Source organism: Nematolebias whitei, chromosome 14 (genome assembly GCF_014905685.2).
Source record: "Nematolebias whitei isolate Nwh7 chromosome 14, NemWhi1, whole genome shotgun sequence".
Classification (NCBI taxonomy): Eukaryota; Metazoa; Chordata; class Actinopteri; order Cyprinodontiformes; family Rivulidae; genus Nematolebias; species Nematolebias whitei.
In genome coordinates, this window is record NC_056511.1 from 3,371,648 (window position 1) to 3,389,809 (window position 18,162).

Genomic DNA, 18,162 nt, shown 5'->3' on the forward strand with positions numbered 1-18,162 from the left:
TGTTTGTCTCCTGATGTTTGTCTCCTGATGTTTGTCTCCTGAGGTTTGTCTCCTGATGTTTGTCTCCTGATGTTTGTCTCCTGATGTTTGTCTCCTGATGTTTGTCTCCTGTTGTTTGTCTCCTGATGTCTCCTGATGTTTGTCTCCTGATGTCTCCTGATGTTTGTCTCCTGATGTCTCCTGATGATTGTCTCCTGATGTTTGTCTCCTGTTGTTTGTCTCCTGATGTCTCCTGTTGTTTGTCTCCTGATGTCTCCTGATGTTTGTCTCCTGATGATTCCTGATGTTTGTCCCCCGTAGATCCGAGGCATGAGCATCGACGAAGCTATCGCCCAGCTGCAATTCAACGACAAGAAAGGAGCAAAGATCATGAAGGAGGTGCGCAGCTTCCTGTTCTTTTCACAGCCGTGGGTTTGATCAGAATCCACTCGTGTGTTGTTACTCCAGAGTCTCGGCGGACAGATTTGTGTCAGAGATCAGATCAGGTGATTTACTGAGTTCAGCTCCGACGCCTCTGTTCACGCGTGGTGATAAATCGTGTCAGGGACTTCCACTGGAAGCAGAAACAAACAGAGCAACAAGCAGGACATCAGCAGCTGGAAGTCCACTCACACATCTGGACTGTGTTCATATTTAAACTCTAGAGTTTCTTCTCTGTGGAGAATCTGCCCAACACATGCAGCGCAGGTGAAATACAGGAGTACTAGAGAAATACCCCCCCCCCCCCCCCCCGATGTCTGCTCCGTTTGTGTCTCAGTTCACAGACGATCAGGCGTCAACTTATTAAATTTATTCCAAAGTTTGGAGAGCAGCCAGAGAGTCCATGCATCAAGTACAGAACTTCTTCATCCTGTCTGAGTTCTGACCCGATCCAACTTCCTGAAATGAAATTATTAGTTTATTTGGGGAGGGGGGGCTGATAAGCGTGTCTTGCTAGCTGTTACTTGGCCCTGTCTTTCTCCAAACTGAGCATCAAATAAACTGATCAGATCCCAATGACAGAGTCAAACAAGGAGTTATGAAGTGTGCACTCAAATCATATTGTCTAACAAATGCACGCTGCAACGTACCAGGAGGCAGATCAGTAAGTTCTTCCATCACGCCGGCTCAGTAGGAGGTCCTGCAGCTCGGCTGTGGACTGGCGGTGTTGGGACCACCAAACGTGCAGAGAACAGAGAGGAGGTTCAGTCCACACGGAGGAGCTCAGGCTTGTGTTTGCAGAAACCCGTTTTAACGGACCGGTTCTTTCAGGTTCTGTGTGAAGCTCAGGAGATGGCGGTGAAGAACCACAACGTGGAGTATAAATCCAACCTGTACGTAGGTGAGTGTCTGCACACACACAACAAATCACTTCCTAAAACTGGATTAAAGAGGACTGAAAACTGAACTCTGGAGGTTTTATTGGATCAGATCAGTTAAAACATAAAGTTTAGACAAGTTTCTTCACAAGTTTGAACTTTTTCTCCATAAACACAAAGAAAAGAAACTGCAGCTGGAAGTTTTTCTTCTTTTATGGAATGCAGATTTGATTTGACACCAAGTTACTGATGGTTTGTTTTTCTGTTTCGTTATAAATCAAACGAGTTAAATCAGAAATATGGTTTTGTTTCCGTGTCTCCTGCAGCCAAGTCGTTCTCCAGCAAAGGGCAGTACCTGAATAAGATCCGGTACCATGGTAAAGGCCAATGCAGCTTGATGGACAAAGTTTACTGCCATTACTTCGTCAAGCTGGTGGAGGGCTCGCCGCCCACAACAGAGCAGAGGACGAGCCTGGACCAGGCCAAGGAGTTCGTCCAAAACCTGAAGAACCGGACCATCATCCACAGCCTGTAGACCGGACTCTGCCGCGTCCTCTCGTGTTTGTAAATAAACCAAAGTCTGGGTTCAGACGTGGTGAGCTGGTTTTATTCTGTGCACTTGTAACTCAGTGGAAAATAAAATCCTAAATCAGAGATTAAAGGTGAATGCATATCACCCGCCAGTCCATGCGCGATCTCATGATGTCTCAGAGCATGTTGTGAGTGATCCTCAGCTACTACCACCTCAGGGATTAATAGTGGTGAACAGCTGAACCTATGAACATTGAACCACTTTGTTTTACTGAAAATGGTTCTTTCAAAGCTTCAGTGACGTCTGGTGGAGGAGGAGGAGCAAAACGACGTGTTCACAATTCTGTGAGGAGACCGGGTTTGTGGGAATTATGGAACCATCCATCCATCAACTTTACCTGCTTCTTCCTTTTCGGGTCACTGGTCCATATCCAGCAGTTACTGTGCAAGAGGCGGGGGACACCCTGGACAGGTCTCCAGTCCATCACAGGGACACATGGAGACAAACAACCATTCACTCTCTCACTCACCTAGAGACAATTCAGAGTTACCATCAGCCTAACGTGCATGTTTTTGGTCTGTGGGAGGAAGCGTGTACCCGGAGAAAACTCACACAGCATGGAGAGAACATGCAAACTCCACCCAGAAAGGCCCCTTCTGGGATTTGATCCGGCGACCTGAGAGGCAGCAGCTGTATCAACTGCACCACCATGCCACCAAATTACGTAATATTTTCGTAAATATTGATCGATTGCTCCATTGATTATGTGAGTGTGAAGTTTAGTGGACTACGTCATCTTGTGGTACAGTGGTGCAGTGTAGAGATGTGACGTCCATGAACGAGCCGAGTCCTTTGTCTTCTTAAACGATCTGAACTGAGTCCCACAAACTTCTCGTGCCTCTCCTCTGAAACGAACAACAGCCAAACAAGGAGCGCAGCAGTTGATTGGCGAACATGCGCTCACGGAGGGAGGCAAGAGGTTGCAACAGTATGTCTACGTGCACGTGTACACCAGTACCTCATTGTTCCAAATTGTCTCTTGAACTTGTTTTTAAAAGAATGGATCCTCGAGATCCAGCTCCCTTCAAAGAACTGTAGATCCCATCTGTAGTAAGGCATCATGGGAGAGGAAGCTCAGATGACTGGTTTGAACTGGTCATGTGATCAGTCACGTGTTTCAGTCATGTGTTTGGTCACATGTTTTCTCCTGCCAAAGCAGGCTTTGAAGCAGTGCTTCAATAAAAATGCAGCCTTGAGTTTGAAGCTTGTATTGAAGTGTCAGATAATCTTCACTAAACTTTAGCTCAATATGTTTAAAATCTAAATCTGATCTTTGATCGTTTTATTTAATGCTAACATTTGATTTTCAAACATTTATCGTGTGCTGTGATGGAGTTCTGTGTAAATCATTACATCAGTCTTTAGTTGCAGCATTTTGCGTAGATTAAAAACTTGGGCCACGTCTGCATGAATGAATTCATGTTTGTGTTGTCATCTTAAAAAGGTGCATGAGGAAAATCAACAAGCCGCCACTGACCGGTGCACGAAGTGCCCGAAGTCTGGATTGTTACGGATCAACGGTTGGTTAAGACTTGAAAGATGGATCTGCTCCGAGTCCTGAGTCCTTATGGCCCACAGACCAAACCCAGTCTTCAGTCTGTTGGTTCTGCACCTTCAGGACCTGAAAGTCTTTCAAAGGACAACCTGAGCTGCAGTTTCCATTTTTATGGTTCTGTTGTTAAAACTCACGTCCAGGAAAACTAATAAAACGAAGCAGTTCCCTCAAACAAAAATGATTTTGGTTTAGAATCTGCACCGGTTGTACAAACGTTAAACGCTTTATTAAAGATGAGCTTCAGTTCTGGTCCAGCCTCGGTGCTTTCCCACTTCCTGTCGTCGCACAGGAAGCGTTTGAAGCAGCTGGTGGAGGTGAGCTCCGACTGCAGCTCAGGACAGAGCTTCAGGGGTGTGTCCGTCATGCCGCCGGCACCTCGCCCTGATGGTGTGGTCGTTGTGTTGCCGTGACAGCAGAACTCCTCTGAGTCCAGACCTGTCAGCATCACTGGGCCTCAGCCCGTCACTTGGACCGCAGCTCCGTGACAAACAGGCTGCAGGACTTTTCACCAAACACAAGGAGAAAGTGTCACGCTCGGAGCTAAAGTTATATTTAGATCAAATGAATTCAAGATGGACTCCAGTTTCCTCCCACAGACCAAAAACATGCATGTTAGGCTGATTGGTGACTCTGAATTGTCTATAGGTGTGAGTGAGAGAGTGAACGGTTGTTTGTCTCTGTGTGTCCCTGTGATGGACTGGAGACCTGTCCAAGGTGTCCCCCGCCTCTCACACTGATTGTTGGAGAAGCAGGTAAAAGATGATGGATGGATGATGGATGGATGGATGGATGGAGGCCACAGTGATCTTTAAAAACATAAAAATATCCTCAGTCAGGTTTACACACGTTGAGCATGTGACGTGATAATAGCCAAAAAAAATCCCCAACAGAGACTCTGACCGCTCACAGGTTTAGTGTTGTTTAAAACCTTTAAATAAACTGTAGACAGCTCTGTCAGTCCATCCATCCATCATCCATCCATCATCCATCCATCTCTTGTTCTGGACTCGGGTCTTGGGGGAAGCAGCTTGATCTTGGAGGTCCAGCATCTCTCTCCAAGGCCACCTCTTCCAGCTCTTCTGGGAGGACTCTCAAAATGTTCCCAGGCCAGCTGAGGGACCTAGTCTCTCCAGCATCCCCAGGGTCTCCTACCAGTTGGACATGCCTGGAACACATCCCTAGGGAGGCGTCCAGTGTCCGTCCTTACCAGATGTTTGAACCTCCTCAACTGGCTCCCCTGGATGTGGAGGAGCAGCTGCTCTACTTCGAGTCTCTCCTGAACAATTCACCGCCAGTCCACCCTTTTCTGATTGAGGACCATGGCCTCAGATCTGGAGGTGCTGATCCTCAAACCGCTCCAGTGAGAGCTGGAGACCACGGCACGATGACACCAACAGAACCACATCATCTGCAAACGGCAGAGACAGAATCCTGAGGCCACCGATCCGGACCCCAAGATGGAGAAATGTTCTGAACAGAACCGGTGCCAACGTGCAGCCCTGTCAGAGTCCAACTCCCACCCTCAAGGTCAGTCAGCTCTGTCTGTTAGCAAAATATGTCATGAGCTGCTGGATTTGAGTTGAACTTTCAGGAATTAAACATGAAGCCAACCCAATTAAAGATGGCTGCCACAGCTAACCAAGCTTATAAAACACAAGAGTGGCTCCATTTAACAACATCCTTACAGATCTGAGCTAGAGTTGGGTGTGGTAGTAGCTGAGAGTCCTTCACATCGCACACTCTGAGTGTGATGCATGATAATATAAGAGCACTCATTATATTTTATGGTTTGGTCCAAACGACTCAAACTCCGTCTTTTTTCAACAGACGATGATTGAAGATTCAAACTAAAGGCAGCGGGCGATATGCATTCCTTCAAGGAGGTCTTTTATGTTCGAAAGGTTTTTATTCATAACAATCTTCATTTTTCAGTTTTAAACATTTTCTTTTTTTGCCTGATAATTTGATTTTAGAGGAAAAGAACCAGCGTTTTCAGAACAAACTCAGGAGGAGACCTGAGCGCGCGCCCTCCTCAGAAATGTGTGTTTTCTAAAGGTCACGGCGTCTCATTGTTCCGGAGGCCCGGAGCGTCACTCTCTGCTGATCCTAATTGGCCTTTAGTTTTCTGCTCCTGATGTGACCGATCCGGTTTGTGTGTCCGCCCGTCACCACGTCCCTCCAAAGCTCTGAGCAGCTTTGAGTGCATTTCCAAATGAAATGCCATCTGCTGGCCCCAATTTCAGCAGACAAGTGCCCTCAATCTCAGGTTGGAGTCCGCCTCGGTCCCACAGCGCAGAACAGCAGTGACTTCTGAAAAGAGCAGGCAGCTTCATCTTCCTCCTTCCTTCTTTTGGATCCACTCCACAACCCAGCTGGCTCCTCTTTATTTATATTTTTTATTTTATTTTCTGCTAACAAACACAAACATGCAGACAACACCACCGATGCTGGTTATGGTTGGTTATTTCCAGGGTTTTAGGAATAGAGACTTAATGAAACTGAACTGAGTCATCATTTATTAAACAAAACACGGAAGTTTTTGCTGCTCTGGATGACACAACGCCAAGGCGTGAAGACATCAGCAATTATCTCATAAAATAAACTGTTGCTGTCCATCAATCTAAGAAGGGTCAAAGGTCATATCCAACATTTTGGAGTCCATAACGTTTATCTTCATGCAGCAGCAAACTGGTTGATCCACTCTGAGAAGGTGCTATTCATAAGACTGAGCTGAATACAGCACCTCAGACTGAAGAAGTCCTTTGGATGAAAGACGAAACGTTTCTACTTTTTTGTTTTGTTTTGTTTTTTGAATGTCCAGAAGACCAGACTTAACGTTTTTAGATTTTCTACCTTGATTGTTGAGCATGCATCAGGATATTTATGCATTAAATTGGGTGTAACTGGAACCCTGAGTACACAATGTTGTTCCACCTCATGTACCACATTTGATGCGAATAAAGAAGCTTGAACCTTAAAACGACTGTTAGGGTTAGAAAAACATACCTGTCAGAACCACGAGTTCTGTGGTTGTTTTTGTTCTTTTATTAGTTCAGTTCATTTTTATCAACCTTTTTCTCTTGTTTCTTTGTGATCCTCTTTGTTGTTGTTGTTTGCTTCTATTTTAAGTTTTGGCCATTTCTCCTTCAGTTGCAATCATTCATCCCAACCAGGGCTTAATTTGAGCTGGATCCTGCCCAAACAGGATATGGGAACTCTCTTGTTTTGACAGGGTGCGTTCCAGTTACTGCTTAGATCCGGTAACTCTCAGGCTTCCTAATAATAAAGTTATGAACAAATTTGGCTGCCTTTAAGGAATAAAACCTATGTTGGGTATGTAAACTGAAAATAATGACATAAACACTCATTTTAAACACAACTGCCACTTATGAGCTTCCTAACATCACACGAGTGCTGCCCCTTCAAGTAAGCATCTCTGCCTTTACCCTGAAAAAAATCTCCACCCCTGGGAAGGCAGGGTTAGGATGCTTGTCTATTCACACAAGGAGAGCTGTTGGTCAGGCTACTTTTGATGCATTCTAAAATAGTTATTGAGTCAAGTGTTTACAAATGTCGATAAACATAGATGTTTAACGACCCATTAAAATAGAATGAAGGAAATGGCATCTACTTTATTAAAAAAAATCCCCCATTCCTGCTATTTGCATTCTGGCGTTGCATCGGTTACACTTTTAAATTCATTACATATACTTACAATGCATAAAGCATTTAAAAGTAAATTATAAATATGAATTGGTTTGGCATTTTGACATTTGTGTTGTGTGTGCGTACCGGTATCATTGTTGACCTCAGTGAGCCTTGGTCTCACACCGCTATTGAGTTCCGGCATCGTCTGGTTTACAAATTAAGCACTGACCCTAACCTTCTAATACTCACGGTTCTAATACTGTCCTTCATCTAACTGTTGGCTTTCCTGTTCCTGTTGCATTCCTCATAGTTTAGTCCTCTGGTTTTTATTTTTATGTTTATCTTCTGTTCAGTCTGCAGCCTTGAGTTCTTACACACTACAAACTGACAACAAATTAAACTAAAACACATTACAATATATAAAATAAATGTCTTGTTTATTTGATCTTTTCTGCTAAAAATATCTGTTTAGGAAAACAAAGTTGAATCAACAACGAAGTCTTTAATCTGGAAGTCCATGTGCTCCGTTGAGAAGGCAGAGTCGGAGGTCTCGGGGTGAAGATGACTCCATTATCATGGCAGAGGTCACTGAGGTTTGTCAAAAGCTGCCTGAGGGCCAAGGGTGGACGAGATTCATCCTGACATGTTGAAGTTCTGGACTTTATGGGGCTGTCATGGTTGACATGTCTCTTCAGTGTTGCACAGTGGACTGGAACAACGTCGGTGGAGTGGTGGCTGGTGGTTCCTATTTTCAACAAACAGCAGGCCACTGTTCCCGTCACGAACGGATTTGAACAGTTAATGTGAATGAGTGTTTTCTGGACTAGAACTGAACAAGAAATGTAAGTGAACCTAAATGTTTTTGGTGGAAGATATTCGAGTGGGTAGAAGTGACACTGGGAACATTTTTTGTTGTTTTTCTTGTCCTAGGCGGTGCAGTGATGGATCCTGGTGAGTGGAGGGAGCAGTTGGACTCTCCAGTCTGCAGGTGTTTTGTGGCTCTAAAAAAGTCTTCTGACCATGTCCCCCATGGCGTTCTGTGGGGGGTGCTGGGGTCACTTTTAAGGACTATTTTTAAGGTCTCTGTAGAGCAAGACATATGTGCGCATCTGCTCATTCTGAGTGCAGGTTGGACTCGATCGTGGCTGTTCCTTGTCCTGTTTGTAGTTTTTATATGCTGGATCTCAAGGTGCAGTCATGGAGAGACATGCCACGTTTGGGAACCTCAGATGAACCTGGTGTTTTTGGGCCGTGGCCTTCAGCGCACACCGAGGCAGTATCTACTGCACATAGCACTCAACCTTGACAGACCTCCTCGCAGGTGGTGGACCCACAAAGAGGTGACAGCCTGTTTCTTTTACAGGCTGCATAACGACTGAAAGCAGCATAAATATATTTACACAACAGTTAAAAGAGAAAAAATCAGAAAAAACAAGTGCAGTGAACACTGAAACTGTCGTCTCCTCAGGGTGTCTGGACTTTCTCGTACGTTTGCTGCTCCTTTGTTTTCTTCAGAATCAGAATAAGCTTTATTATCGTTGTACCGGGATACAGTGAGATAATGTTCGTACAGTCGTCAAAAAGATGGGCTGAGTGCACGTTGCTGCTGCTAAAAAGTGTGGCCCCTTATTCTTTATCAGAATACTTGGATAGAAAAAGGTAAGAACGATGAGGATAGATGGTGGTATTACCAAAAAGTTCTCTTCACACCTTGTCCTATCAGGACATGATTTGAGGCATCAAAAAACTTTACCAGCAGCACATTTATAAACACATGACATATGCATTTGCCATCAAGACGTTGAGATTTGTCCATGAGCACTTTCAGATAAGCCACAGTTCTGATGATGTTATTTCAGCCGGCAGTTCTGATTGTCCCTAGTTACCCATGTCCCAGGAGAAATTTGATAGTCGGCTCGTAACTGAGGCCAAACGGGGGAGTCAGATTCAGATAAGCCACAATTGTTGATTTTTCTCCCGGCAGACTGTTTTTGTTCTTGTCAGCCTTGAGTCCTGCTGGAACTTTCCGGTCCAAAAGGGCCAAATTTATGGATCTTTCACTCCACTGATCTGTGTTATGAGCCTCCTCAAGGTCGACCCCAACATGCTGACAAGTCCTAGGAGCCGCAGGTGGCCTGCGATTCTCACAAATTGCCTCCAACTCTTAGTTTAGCTTGTAAATCAGCTGATTTTGAGTACCTGTAGCACAAACCAAACCTTCGCACAGACTCGGAAGCTTTACCATGGCTAAAACTGCTGCCGATGTCTTCTTCAAAAATCGATAAAGCAGAGCCACGCCGATGCCAAGAGCAGAACCCCTGCTAACATGAACCCAAAGATATAAACGTCTTCAGCGTCCTCCTGAGACAGAACTGAGAGACACATCAGCTGACCTCTGACGTACCCCGCAGCGTGAGTCTCAGCCGGACAAGAGGGTTCTCCAGGACCATGTCGTTTTGTTGAAAAGATTTCATCGATTGCGTTGAAAGTCCAGCTCACCAGATCCATAATCATATTTTTAATTCGGGAGATGTGTACCAGGAGCTTCGAACATGCAGAGAGCAAAGCAGGAGGAAGGAGAGCAGGGGGAGGGAGAGCAGATGTGTCTGCCTTGAGCGAGAGACATTTAAGGACAAAAAAAGTTTAGTTTCTTCATTTAGGTTTTCAGGTTTAACTCCTTGTGTTGGTCTGCAGTCCTGATACCGGCTGCTACCAGCTGTGACAGAAACTTACGGGAGAAGCTGAGTCTAAAAAAAAAACACTGAATAAAAAAAAAAAACGTAGTAAAACACTAGCTACAAAGAACAAAATATTAGCTAAGAGTTGTAAAAGTCTCACTAAAACCTAAAAATAGGAAAAATGTAAAGGAGCAAAAGAGCAGCCAAAAGGTGAAAAAGACTTAACTAAAAGATGCAAAAGTATACGGTGAGCCAACAGTATAAAATAGCTAGCTAAATGTACAAAAACACGTATTAAAACTAAAAACAGCAAAAGGTTAACAATACCAAACCCTAGCTACCAGTTGGAAAAAGGTAGCTAAAATCAGTTAAATACTTAACTAAAAGCTAAAGTTGCGTCAGTAAGGGCATCTGGTGTAAAAACAATTGCCAAGTCTTCGTGTGAGGTAGTTCGCTGTGGTCACCCCTGAAGAAGGGAGCAGCCGAAAGAAGAAAAAAACTTACTAAAAGCTAAATTAGCTAGCTTGAAGAATATAAAAGACAGCTAAAATCCAAAGGAGCAAAATGCAGTAGCACAAAATAAGCTAGCTAAAAGTGACATAAGGCACTCTGAAAGCTCAAATAGCTAAAGTGTAGCTAAAAAACTTGCTAGTTAGTTTTTTCCAGCTAAAAGCTAAAACAGTTAAAGGGTGGCTAAAAGTAGCACTGAATCAATGTTCTCACCGTTGTCCACAGCTGTCACAGCTGTCCACAGCTGTCCACAGCTGTCCACAATCCTCAGACCAAAAACGAGACATCAGGGTTGGCACGGTGAGACTGCTGCTCTCCCTCTGTGGCGTTCAGCGTTCCGGCTCCACCACAGTCAGGCTAACAGACACGGTTTTATATTTAAATCACATTATTGTTGTTAATTCTCAAAGCAAACGAGTTTCACCTCTGCCTCCTCTTTGCTTGATTTAAAGTCAGACGCCGCAGAGACAAACGCTCAGCCTGGTTTCTGTTTCAGGGACAAAGCGGCGGACAGATCGTCACTGAAGGCTGTCCAGAGGACTAACAGGGTTTTGTGTCTGGATTTGTTTCTCAAGGGCAAAGCCTCCACGGTGGCCGGCAGGCAGCGGGCCTCTCTGGCGTCCGTGCCAAAGATTTCATCTGGGAGTTAACAGATTTGTGCTTCAGAGACGAAGAGATGGGAGGGAAAGAAAAAACATCAAATGGAAAAGTTAAAAGGAAATGAATAACACCCCGAGGCACCGGCTGCACAACTGGCTCCTGATTTCTATTTGTTTCTCAATTTGAGCCTCCGCCGGGCCACCCGGCACTCTGACCGACAACCGACATTAAAAAACAAATGAAAGGAAGCATCTCGGCGTCTTTCATCGAGGCGTGTGTGTGCACAGTTTCACTCATCGTGTGTATTAAACCAGCTTTTTTCCAGTTAAGTCCCAGCACTGGTAGCACATATTCTTGTGTTCTTGCTGGATGAGTTCATATTTTATGAAACCACTGAAATCCACCTTGGCCTTGCTGTGAGGGGCGGTGAACCGGGTCAGAGCACGGTCTCTCAGTTTTGACCATTACTTATGTGACTTCTGGAAATAAATATTTCAGGCAGCAAACTGTTTTGACTTGGAACCGTTGGTTATTGGTGCTCGTGCTGGTGTTCCTGCTGCTGTGAACACACCCTGCAGTCGTCTGACAGCTGATGAACGGCGAGGAACAGAACCCCGTTGTCTCAGATAAATACTGGTAAAGAAAGAGATCTTACAGTAGAACAAGACATGGAGGTGTTTTTTGTGTCTCACAATCTGTCGTTCAAATTCCACCCATCATATTCACTTACCTGCGGTTGGGTTGTGCAGGTACCAGGTCCAGGAGGGAAACCTAGACCTTCTCGCCAACAATACTCTCCAGCTCCTCCTGGGGATCACAAAGTGCTCAATCCCTCCAGAGAGTTCTTCTGAAGGAAGCTCATTTCAGCTGCTTGGATCTGGGATCTCGTTCTTTCAGTCATGATCTACATCTCTGCAGGTGAGCGTTGGAACAGAGATGGACCAACGTTCTGCCTTTCAGTTCAGATCCTTCTTCACATGACAGACCAGGCCAACACACTCATTACTGTAGATGAGGCCACAATACATCAGTCCCTCCCAGTGGCCCCCAATCCTGGTCCACAAGGATCACTGCGTGTTTTGGTTGTTTTCCTGGTCCTCAGCAGGTCTTCAAGTTCTGCAGGAGCCTGCTCTTCACTCATTTATTCTAAACAAGTGTGCTGAAGCAGAAAAACATCTAAACCACGCAGGACAGTGGCTTTCAAGGATCAAGACTGAGGACCACTGATCTATACCATCTATCAGGAACAAGACTCTGATACTCAAATAGTCTGCTCAAGGAAAAGACTCGTCCCCGACCCAGAGGGAGCATTCCACCTTTTTTCAGTGAGAACCTTGAGCTGTTCCAGGAGGAGCTGATCACAACCACTTCACACTCAACACAAGGAGCTCCAGTTAAACCTAAAATCTTAACTGAAGAAACTAAAGAAAACAAAAGGAGCTTCAAATGCATGAGAACGTCCAGAAACCCAGAGGAGATGACATTTTCAGCGTTCACTGCGCTTGTTTATTTTATTTTATTTTTTTCTCTTTTAACTTTTACATTGTGTTCATTTATTTGTGCTGCTTTCAGTCGTTGTGCAGCCTGTGAAAGAAACAGGGTACCACGTCTTTGTGGGTCCACCACCTGAAAGGAGGTCCATGAAAGTCGAGTGCTATGTAAGCCAGGCAGCAGGTGAGGGAGGGTTCCTGGTCGTGGTGATTCCTGGTGGTGTAGATTAGGTCCGGGGACATGGAACGCCACCTCCCTGACGAGTAATGAGTCGAAACATTTGTGTGAGGTTGAGCGATACCAACTAGATATGGTTGGGCTCGCCTCTACGCACAGCTTGGGCTCTGCCATCGAAAGGAATCAGTTGAGGTGATCCATCTGGTCAGGATGCCTCCTGGTCGCCTATTTTTGGAGGTTTACCCGGCATGTCCCACTGCGAGAAGACCGTCTACCAAATGGTGGAAGATGGTGCTCTAACCAGACGTCTAACTGTGTAGGATGGATTTAGGAGAAACCGTCACAAAAAGTGGGTTACTGTTTCAGAAGGAAACAATATGTATTCAAGAAAAAAGCCAGCGTGGAGGCGTTTATATGATGAAGTGTAGCTGACCAACTTTTAGGGGATAAATGTGCTGCAGCAGCAAAATCATCTGGACTAGCAGCATTTCTGTGTTGGAGCCAGATGGTTGGAGGGTTTGTGAGCAGAGACTTCATCTACAAACCCCTTTATCCCCCTCTGCCTCTGAATCTGTTGGAGGTGTTAATTATTAAATCAGATAACGTCCACATTTGAATAATTTCCTTCTCTGTTCTGCTGAGCCAGCTGGGTGTAAACGTCTCTGCCTGCATCGGGGGTCACTGTTGCATCACAGCTGAATCCTGCAGGACGTCTGCAGAAGGCAGCTCTGAAGATCACACCAAACCAAAGACAAACCCAACACAGTCCATGGAGCACCGCCCGGCTTTTTACTGCCTTAAGATGAAATGACCAGTATTTTCTTTTGTCACGTGCGCTTCAGCTTGGTTCGGCCGAGAGGACACGCTAAGACTGGAACAGTAGAAAGAGTCTCGGTAATTCTGCCTTTCTGAATTTCCCCACAGCTGTGCAGCAGGTAATTAGCTGCTCAGAATGACAAGCACGGCCGCTTTCCCACTGGCGCTTAAACCTCCGCACGGTTCCCCCTCGACACAAATCCACCTTAAGCTGGAGCAACATAAAGGGCACAGTGAGGAGAGGCTGGGGCTTCACAAAGCAAATCCACTTCACCTCCACCTGGACTGCTTTCCTTCAACAAATCAGTCATTTAAAAATGTTTTTTGGGTAAAAAGGACACATTCTTTAACATCCATATCTTTTCTGTTCCACCTGCAGAGACGTGCTGTTTGTTCAGGACCAAGCAGCAGCTGTTAGGGATGTTTAAGTCTTCTTCACACTGGATGACGACCCTGACACGATGGAATAAATCAGCCAGAAAGTTGCTGGTCAGTGCAAGGCCTTGGTGAGGTACTCAGATGTGTGACTTCACTTATTTAACCTTTATTTTTACAACTAGTCTCGTTGAGATACAAGGACCCATTTTCAAGAGGGAGCTGCAACAAATTTACCTGAATCAGAGGCTCGACTCTGCAGCGGATCAGGGGAGTTATTAACCTGCAGCGACTCAACTCACCGGTGTCCACAGCATTCGCTGTAATTCTGCTGGGTTTTGTTTTGGTGTGGTTGGTAACTTGCAGACGTAACTGTAGTCTGCCAGAGGACGTAAAGGATCCAGGTTAATTGACATGTTGGATTTGTTAGTCTAGATTCAGTGTGAGGATTCAGTTCTTTAAAACCCGGGTGAGTCAGTAACCGACCAGCTCGAGTGGACAACTTTAAATCTTGTTGCAAGGTGTTCCAGGTTGCAAGAGCAGAGGAGAGAAGGTTTTTACACTAAGTTTGGTCCTCACTGAGGGAACCCGGCAGGTAATGAAGGCCTGGGAGCGACGCTGTAACTGCACTGACGTGACGTGTGGAAGGAGATGTATGAAGGCAGCAGACTGAGGAGGGGTTTATAGATCAAGATGTACCGGTACGAGAATGAACCTTAGAGCACCAAGTAGAGCAGGTAATCCAGTTCACTTTATGGATCTGAATCAGACACTAAAATAATCTGGTTCATGGAACAAAACTTAAGATGTTGAATGGAAATAAAAGTCAAACAAAACGTTACCTTGTGTTAACCGTATGTTATCTATGTTAATGTCTGTGAACAGCTCACCTGAGTGTGCAACATTTCCGGTTGTTTGTTAACCTGCAGGAGTGATCCTACTCTTGTCAAAATCAGCAACATATCCGGGGTCATTAACTCGGAACAGTGACCCGACTCACCTGAGTTGGCAGCATTCGCAGTGGGTCATTAACCCGGATTAGAGACTCAGTCCTGAGGGCTGTCTGATGAAGTGACCTGACTTGTTTTTCTCTGCACCATTACTGGTGATTCTGCTGGTTTAATTCATTATTTTGTTTTTGGTGTGTTCGCCAACTCATGGACCTTCATCTGTTATCTGCCAGAGAACATGAAGGAACCTGGTTAATTTGACCTCGGATTCGTGGGTCCTGACAAAGTGTGAGGACTCAGATCTTTAGGAATCGACCGAATCTAGTGCCATGGTATACCACATCCAGCATCTGCACAGAACTGGCAGGGGCAATCATGTAAACAATGTCACCACAACCAATAGCCAAGAAGAAAACAGTGTTCAAAGTTAAACAAGACCAGAGTCTGACAAAGAACCCTGGTTTCAATTTCAGTTTCCATAACAGGTTTTCAGTTCAGAGCTTAAAGCTTTGCATCAGTTAAAAAGACCAGTTATTTATAAAAGTCCACAAACTCAACAGGAACTCCGTTTGTAAGAACTCGTTGTCAGAGTCCTGTTTTTCCCAGGTGTCCTGAAGTCACAAGATGGCACCAACTAGCCACGCCTGTGAACCATTCCCGTGATGAGATGACAGGAGCATTAAGGCGGCAGATGACTTCTCCTTGCCGCTGGAGCATTACATGCCTAATGGTAGTCCTGCTTCAAGCCACTTTGTGTTCTCCTGAAGTAAAAAAGACTTACCTGTGTTCTCTTATTTCAGCATCATCTCTTGTGCCTCACTTCCTGAACTCCTCTGAGAAACCCTTGAAGCCTCCTTGTGATCTCCTCAGCTGTGTTCCTCGCCTTCCAACCACGCGCCCGCCAGAAGACTCAATGTCTCCTTATCCGCGCTGTAAACCTTGGAACCCCTTCTCTTCAACGACCTCATCTTCCACCTGTAAGAACAAAGACAATCACGTCTCATCGTTCCTGGAAGTGCTCCTACCTGACCCTGCTCTTTGCTCCTCAGGGTTCCAGACACCGCGTGTCCACATTTATTCACTGTAAATTAATTTTATTGACTTTCTGCGCAGTCTGTTCTGCTGAAGATCAGAAGCTTCTCGGTCCACCTTTGTTGCAGAATTTCCCTAAATCAGAACATTAACTCTGTGTTGAGACAAACTTGCTTTATTAACGAGGAACTTTATCCAGCTAATGAAATATTGATTTGGAAATCGTATTGTAGGACGATAGAAAGTTTTTAAAGTGCTCAGTGCCCTTGCTCAGAGCCATCTTCATCAATTATTATATTTTAATGGTATTATTTGAAAACGCTCCGAAAGCAGAGAGCCAGTTTCCCCGGGCTCTGTCTGCAGAGTCGTGATTAGTGTGATATTTCAGCTCTGAGGGAACGGCTGCATGAATTATATCTGTTTTTATTTTTATATAAAAGATGTTGACATCAGACCAGTTTCATTAGAATGACAGCAGTGGGGCTGCACTGGTTTAATGATGTTTGTCCGTCCTCCAGTCAGCGACTGAAAGAAGGAGGAACATTTCCAAACGTAGCTGGTTGAGGCAAATAAAACAAAACTACAACCCAGAACAGCATGAGTGCACGGATCCATCTGTACAGCCCAGATAATAACCGAACCAAATGGAGAGGTAATTTGTTCGTGGTGAAGCAGCAGAAGTTTTTGCAGCAGAAGCAATCAGAGGCTGGTCAAACCACACGATAAACACAAAATCTAACAAGAGACATTTCTGAAGGAAATTCTAAACAAAAAGAAAAAGATTGATGCACGGAGGAAAGAAGGACTGCCCTCCTTTAATTTTAGGGGGTTTAGCAAAACAGCGCCAAGACGGAAAGACATCAGCAATGACTTTAGAGAAGCATCTGTTTCTGCCCATCAATCTGGGGAAGGTCAAAGGTCATTTCCAGAATGTTTAGAGTACATCATTCTGCAGAAAGAAAGATTATTGACAAGTGAAAAGCATTTAGGAGAGCTGACAGCCTTCTCAGCAGATTCACCCTGAAGGTCAGACCGTGCAGTGACTCTACAGGCCTCAGTCAGCAGGTCAAAGGTCATCTCTCTAAAAACAACAGGGCAGCTGGACTTAGGTTTGGATGTTTCATCTGAAGGAACCACAAAACTTCTGGACCAGAACCAGACCAGAGGACAGATGCTTACCCAGAATGCACTGCAGCAGACAGCTCCTCCCAGCTATCAGCACGGTAGTGGAGGCTGATGGTCTGGGCTCCTGTTAGTCACTGAGTGGACCAGAACTCCTCTGTAGACCAAAGGGTTCTGGAGTCCAACAGCAGAAGCTTGGACCAAACTGGGTCCAACAGAACCATGATCCAGAACACAGCAGCTGATCTACAACAGAACGGGTCAGAACAGAGCCAAGATGACTCTAGAACCTCAGTCTAACTGCTGCTGTGGCGGATCTTCAGAAAGCTGAGCAGAAGCCTCAGTGCTGGACAGCAGAGTGGGTCAGAACCGGGAGAGACAAACAGAGAAGCTGTTGGTCACTCACAGCTTTAACAAACGACGACTCGGCTGAAACTGTGGTGACTTGTTGCTCCTGATAAGTTGGAATGAGCAAATAATTAGTTTGAGGATGAAGCATAAGATCCTGACCTTCTCCCAACCATCTTCATGTTCCTGTTGATATATTTCTGTATCCAGTTTATGAAATATTGATTCTGGTTTTATTTAAAGAGTCTCCTTGGTGAGGGAAGCTGCACACAGGCTGTGATTTGAGTCATGTTTCTGCAGCAGGGGAACAAAACGCCTGCATAGCTGCATGTTTTGATTTAAATAAAGACTCTGGCATCAAACTGAGCCTCATAATAACTGATAGTGGGCCACTGTGACTTAATGATTGTTAATGTTTGTTCTGACTTCAGTCGGCTGCAGAGACAGAGACAGATTAAAAAAATAAAGCGTCCCATTTCCAAATCTAGTTCCCAGTGAGTGAGACAGCCGGATGTCTCTGGTGTCTGAGCCGGGCCAACAAGCTACTGAATATAAAAACTTTAATTTATCCGTGTGGTCGAGTCCAGCTGTACACTTCAGATAACAAAATAATCCGAACTGAATGAAGCCACTTGGTGCCGGTGTTCCGTCTCTTCCGAGCTGCAGACTTTGGTGACAATCCGACGACAAATCATTGTTCAGACTCTGAAACTGTCAGGATGTGTGTTCGGTTAGTTTGAGATTCATTTATGTTTTGTCATTCTTGTCTTTCCATCAGCTCCACTGTGTCCCTCAGTCCTCAGCGCTGCCCAATGCCACATGTAGCCCCGCCCACTCCCACCTGTAGCTCCGCCCACTGCCATCTGTTCCCTGTTGTCATTTTGCCCACGTGTCTCCACTCCAGCCCCGTCCATGTTTTCTGTCTGATGCAGCGTTGTTGGTTGTCGTGCCACAGATTTGCTTCTCTTTG

General features: G+C 45.1%; 1 protein-coding gene across 1 annotated transcript in view; it reads left to right on the forward strand.

The window, feature by feature from the left end:
- mrpl22 (mitochondrial ribosomal protein L22) overlaps positions 1-1,887 on the forward strand; it is a 4,644-nt gene extending 2,757 nt beyond the window's left edge. The window contains exons 5-7 of the mRNA XM_037687768.1: positions 301-378; positions 1,252-1,321; positions 1,625-1,887. Of these exons, the coding sequence (XP_037543696.1) occupies positions 301-378; positions 1,252-1,321; positions 1,625-1,833 (357 nt within the window). The 3' untranslated portion in view covers positions 1,834-1,887. The remainder of the gene's footprint in view (positions 1-300; positions 379-1,251; positions 1,322-1,624) is intronic.
- The last annotated feature ends 16,275 nt before the right edge of the window (positions 1,888-18,162 follow it).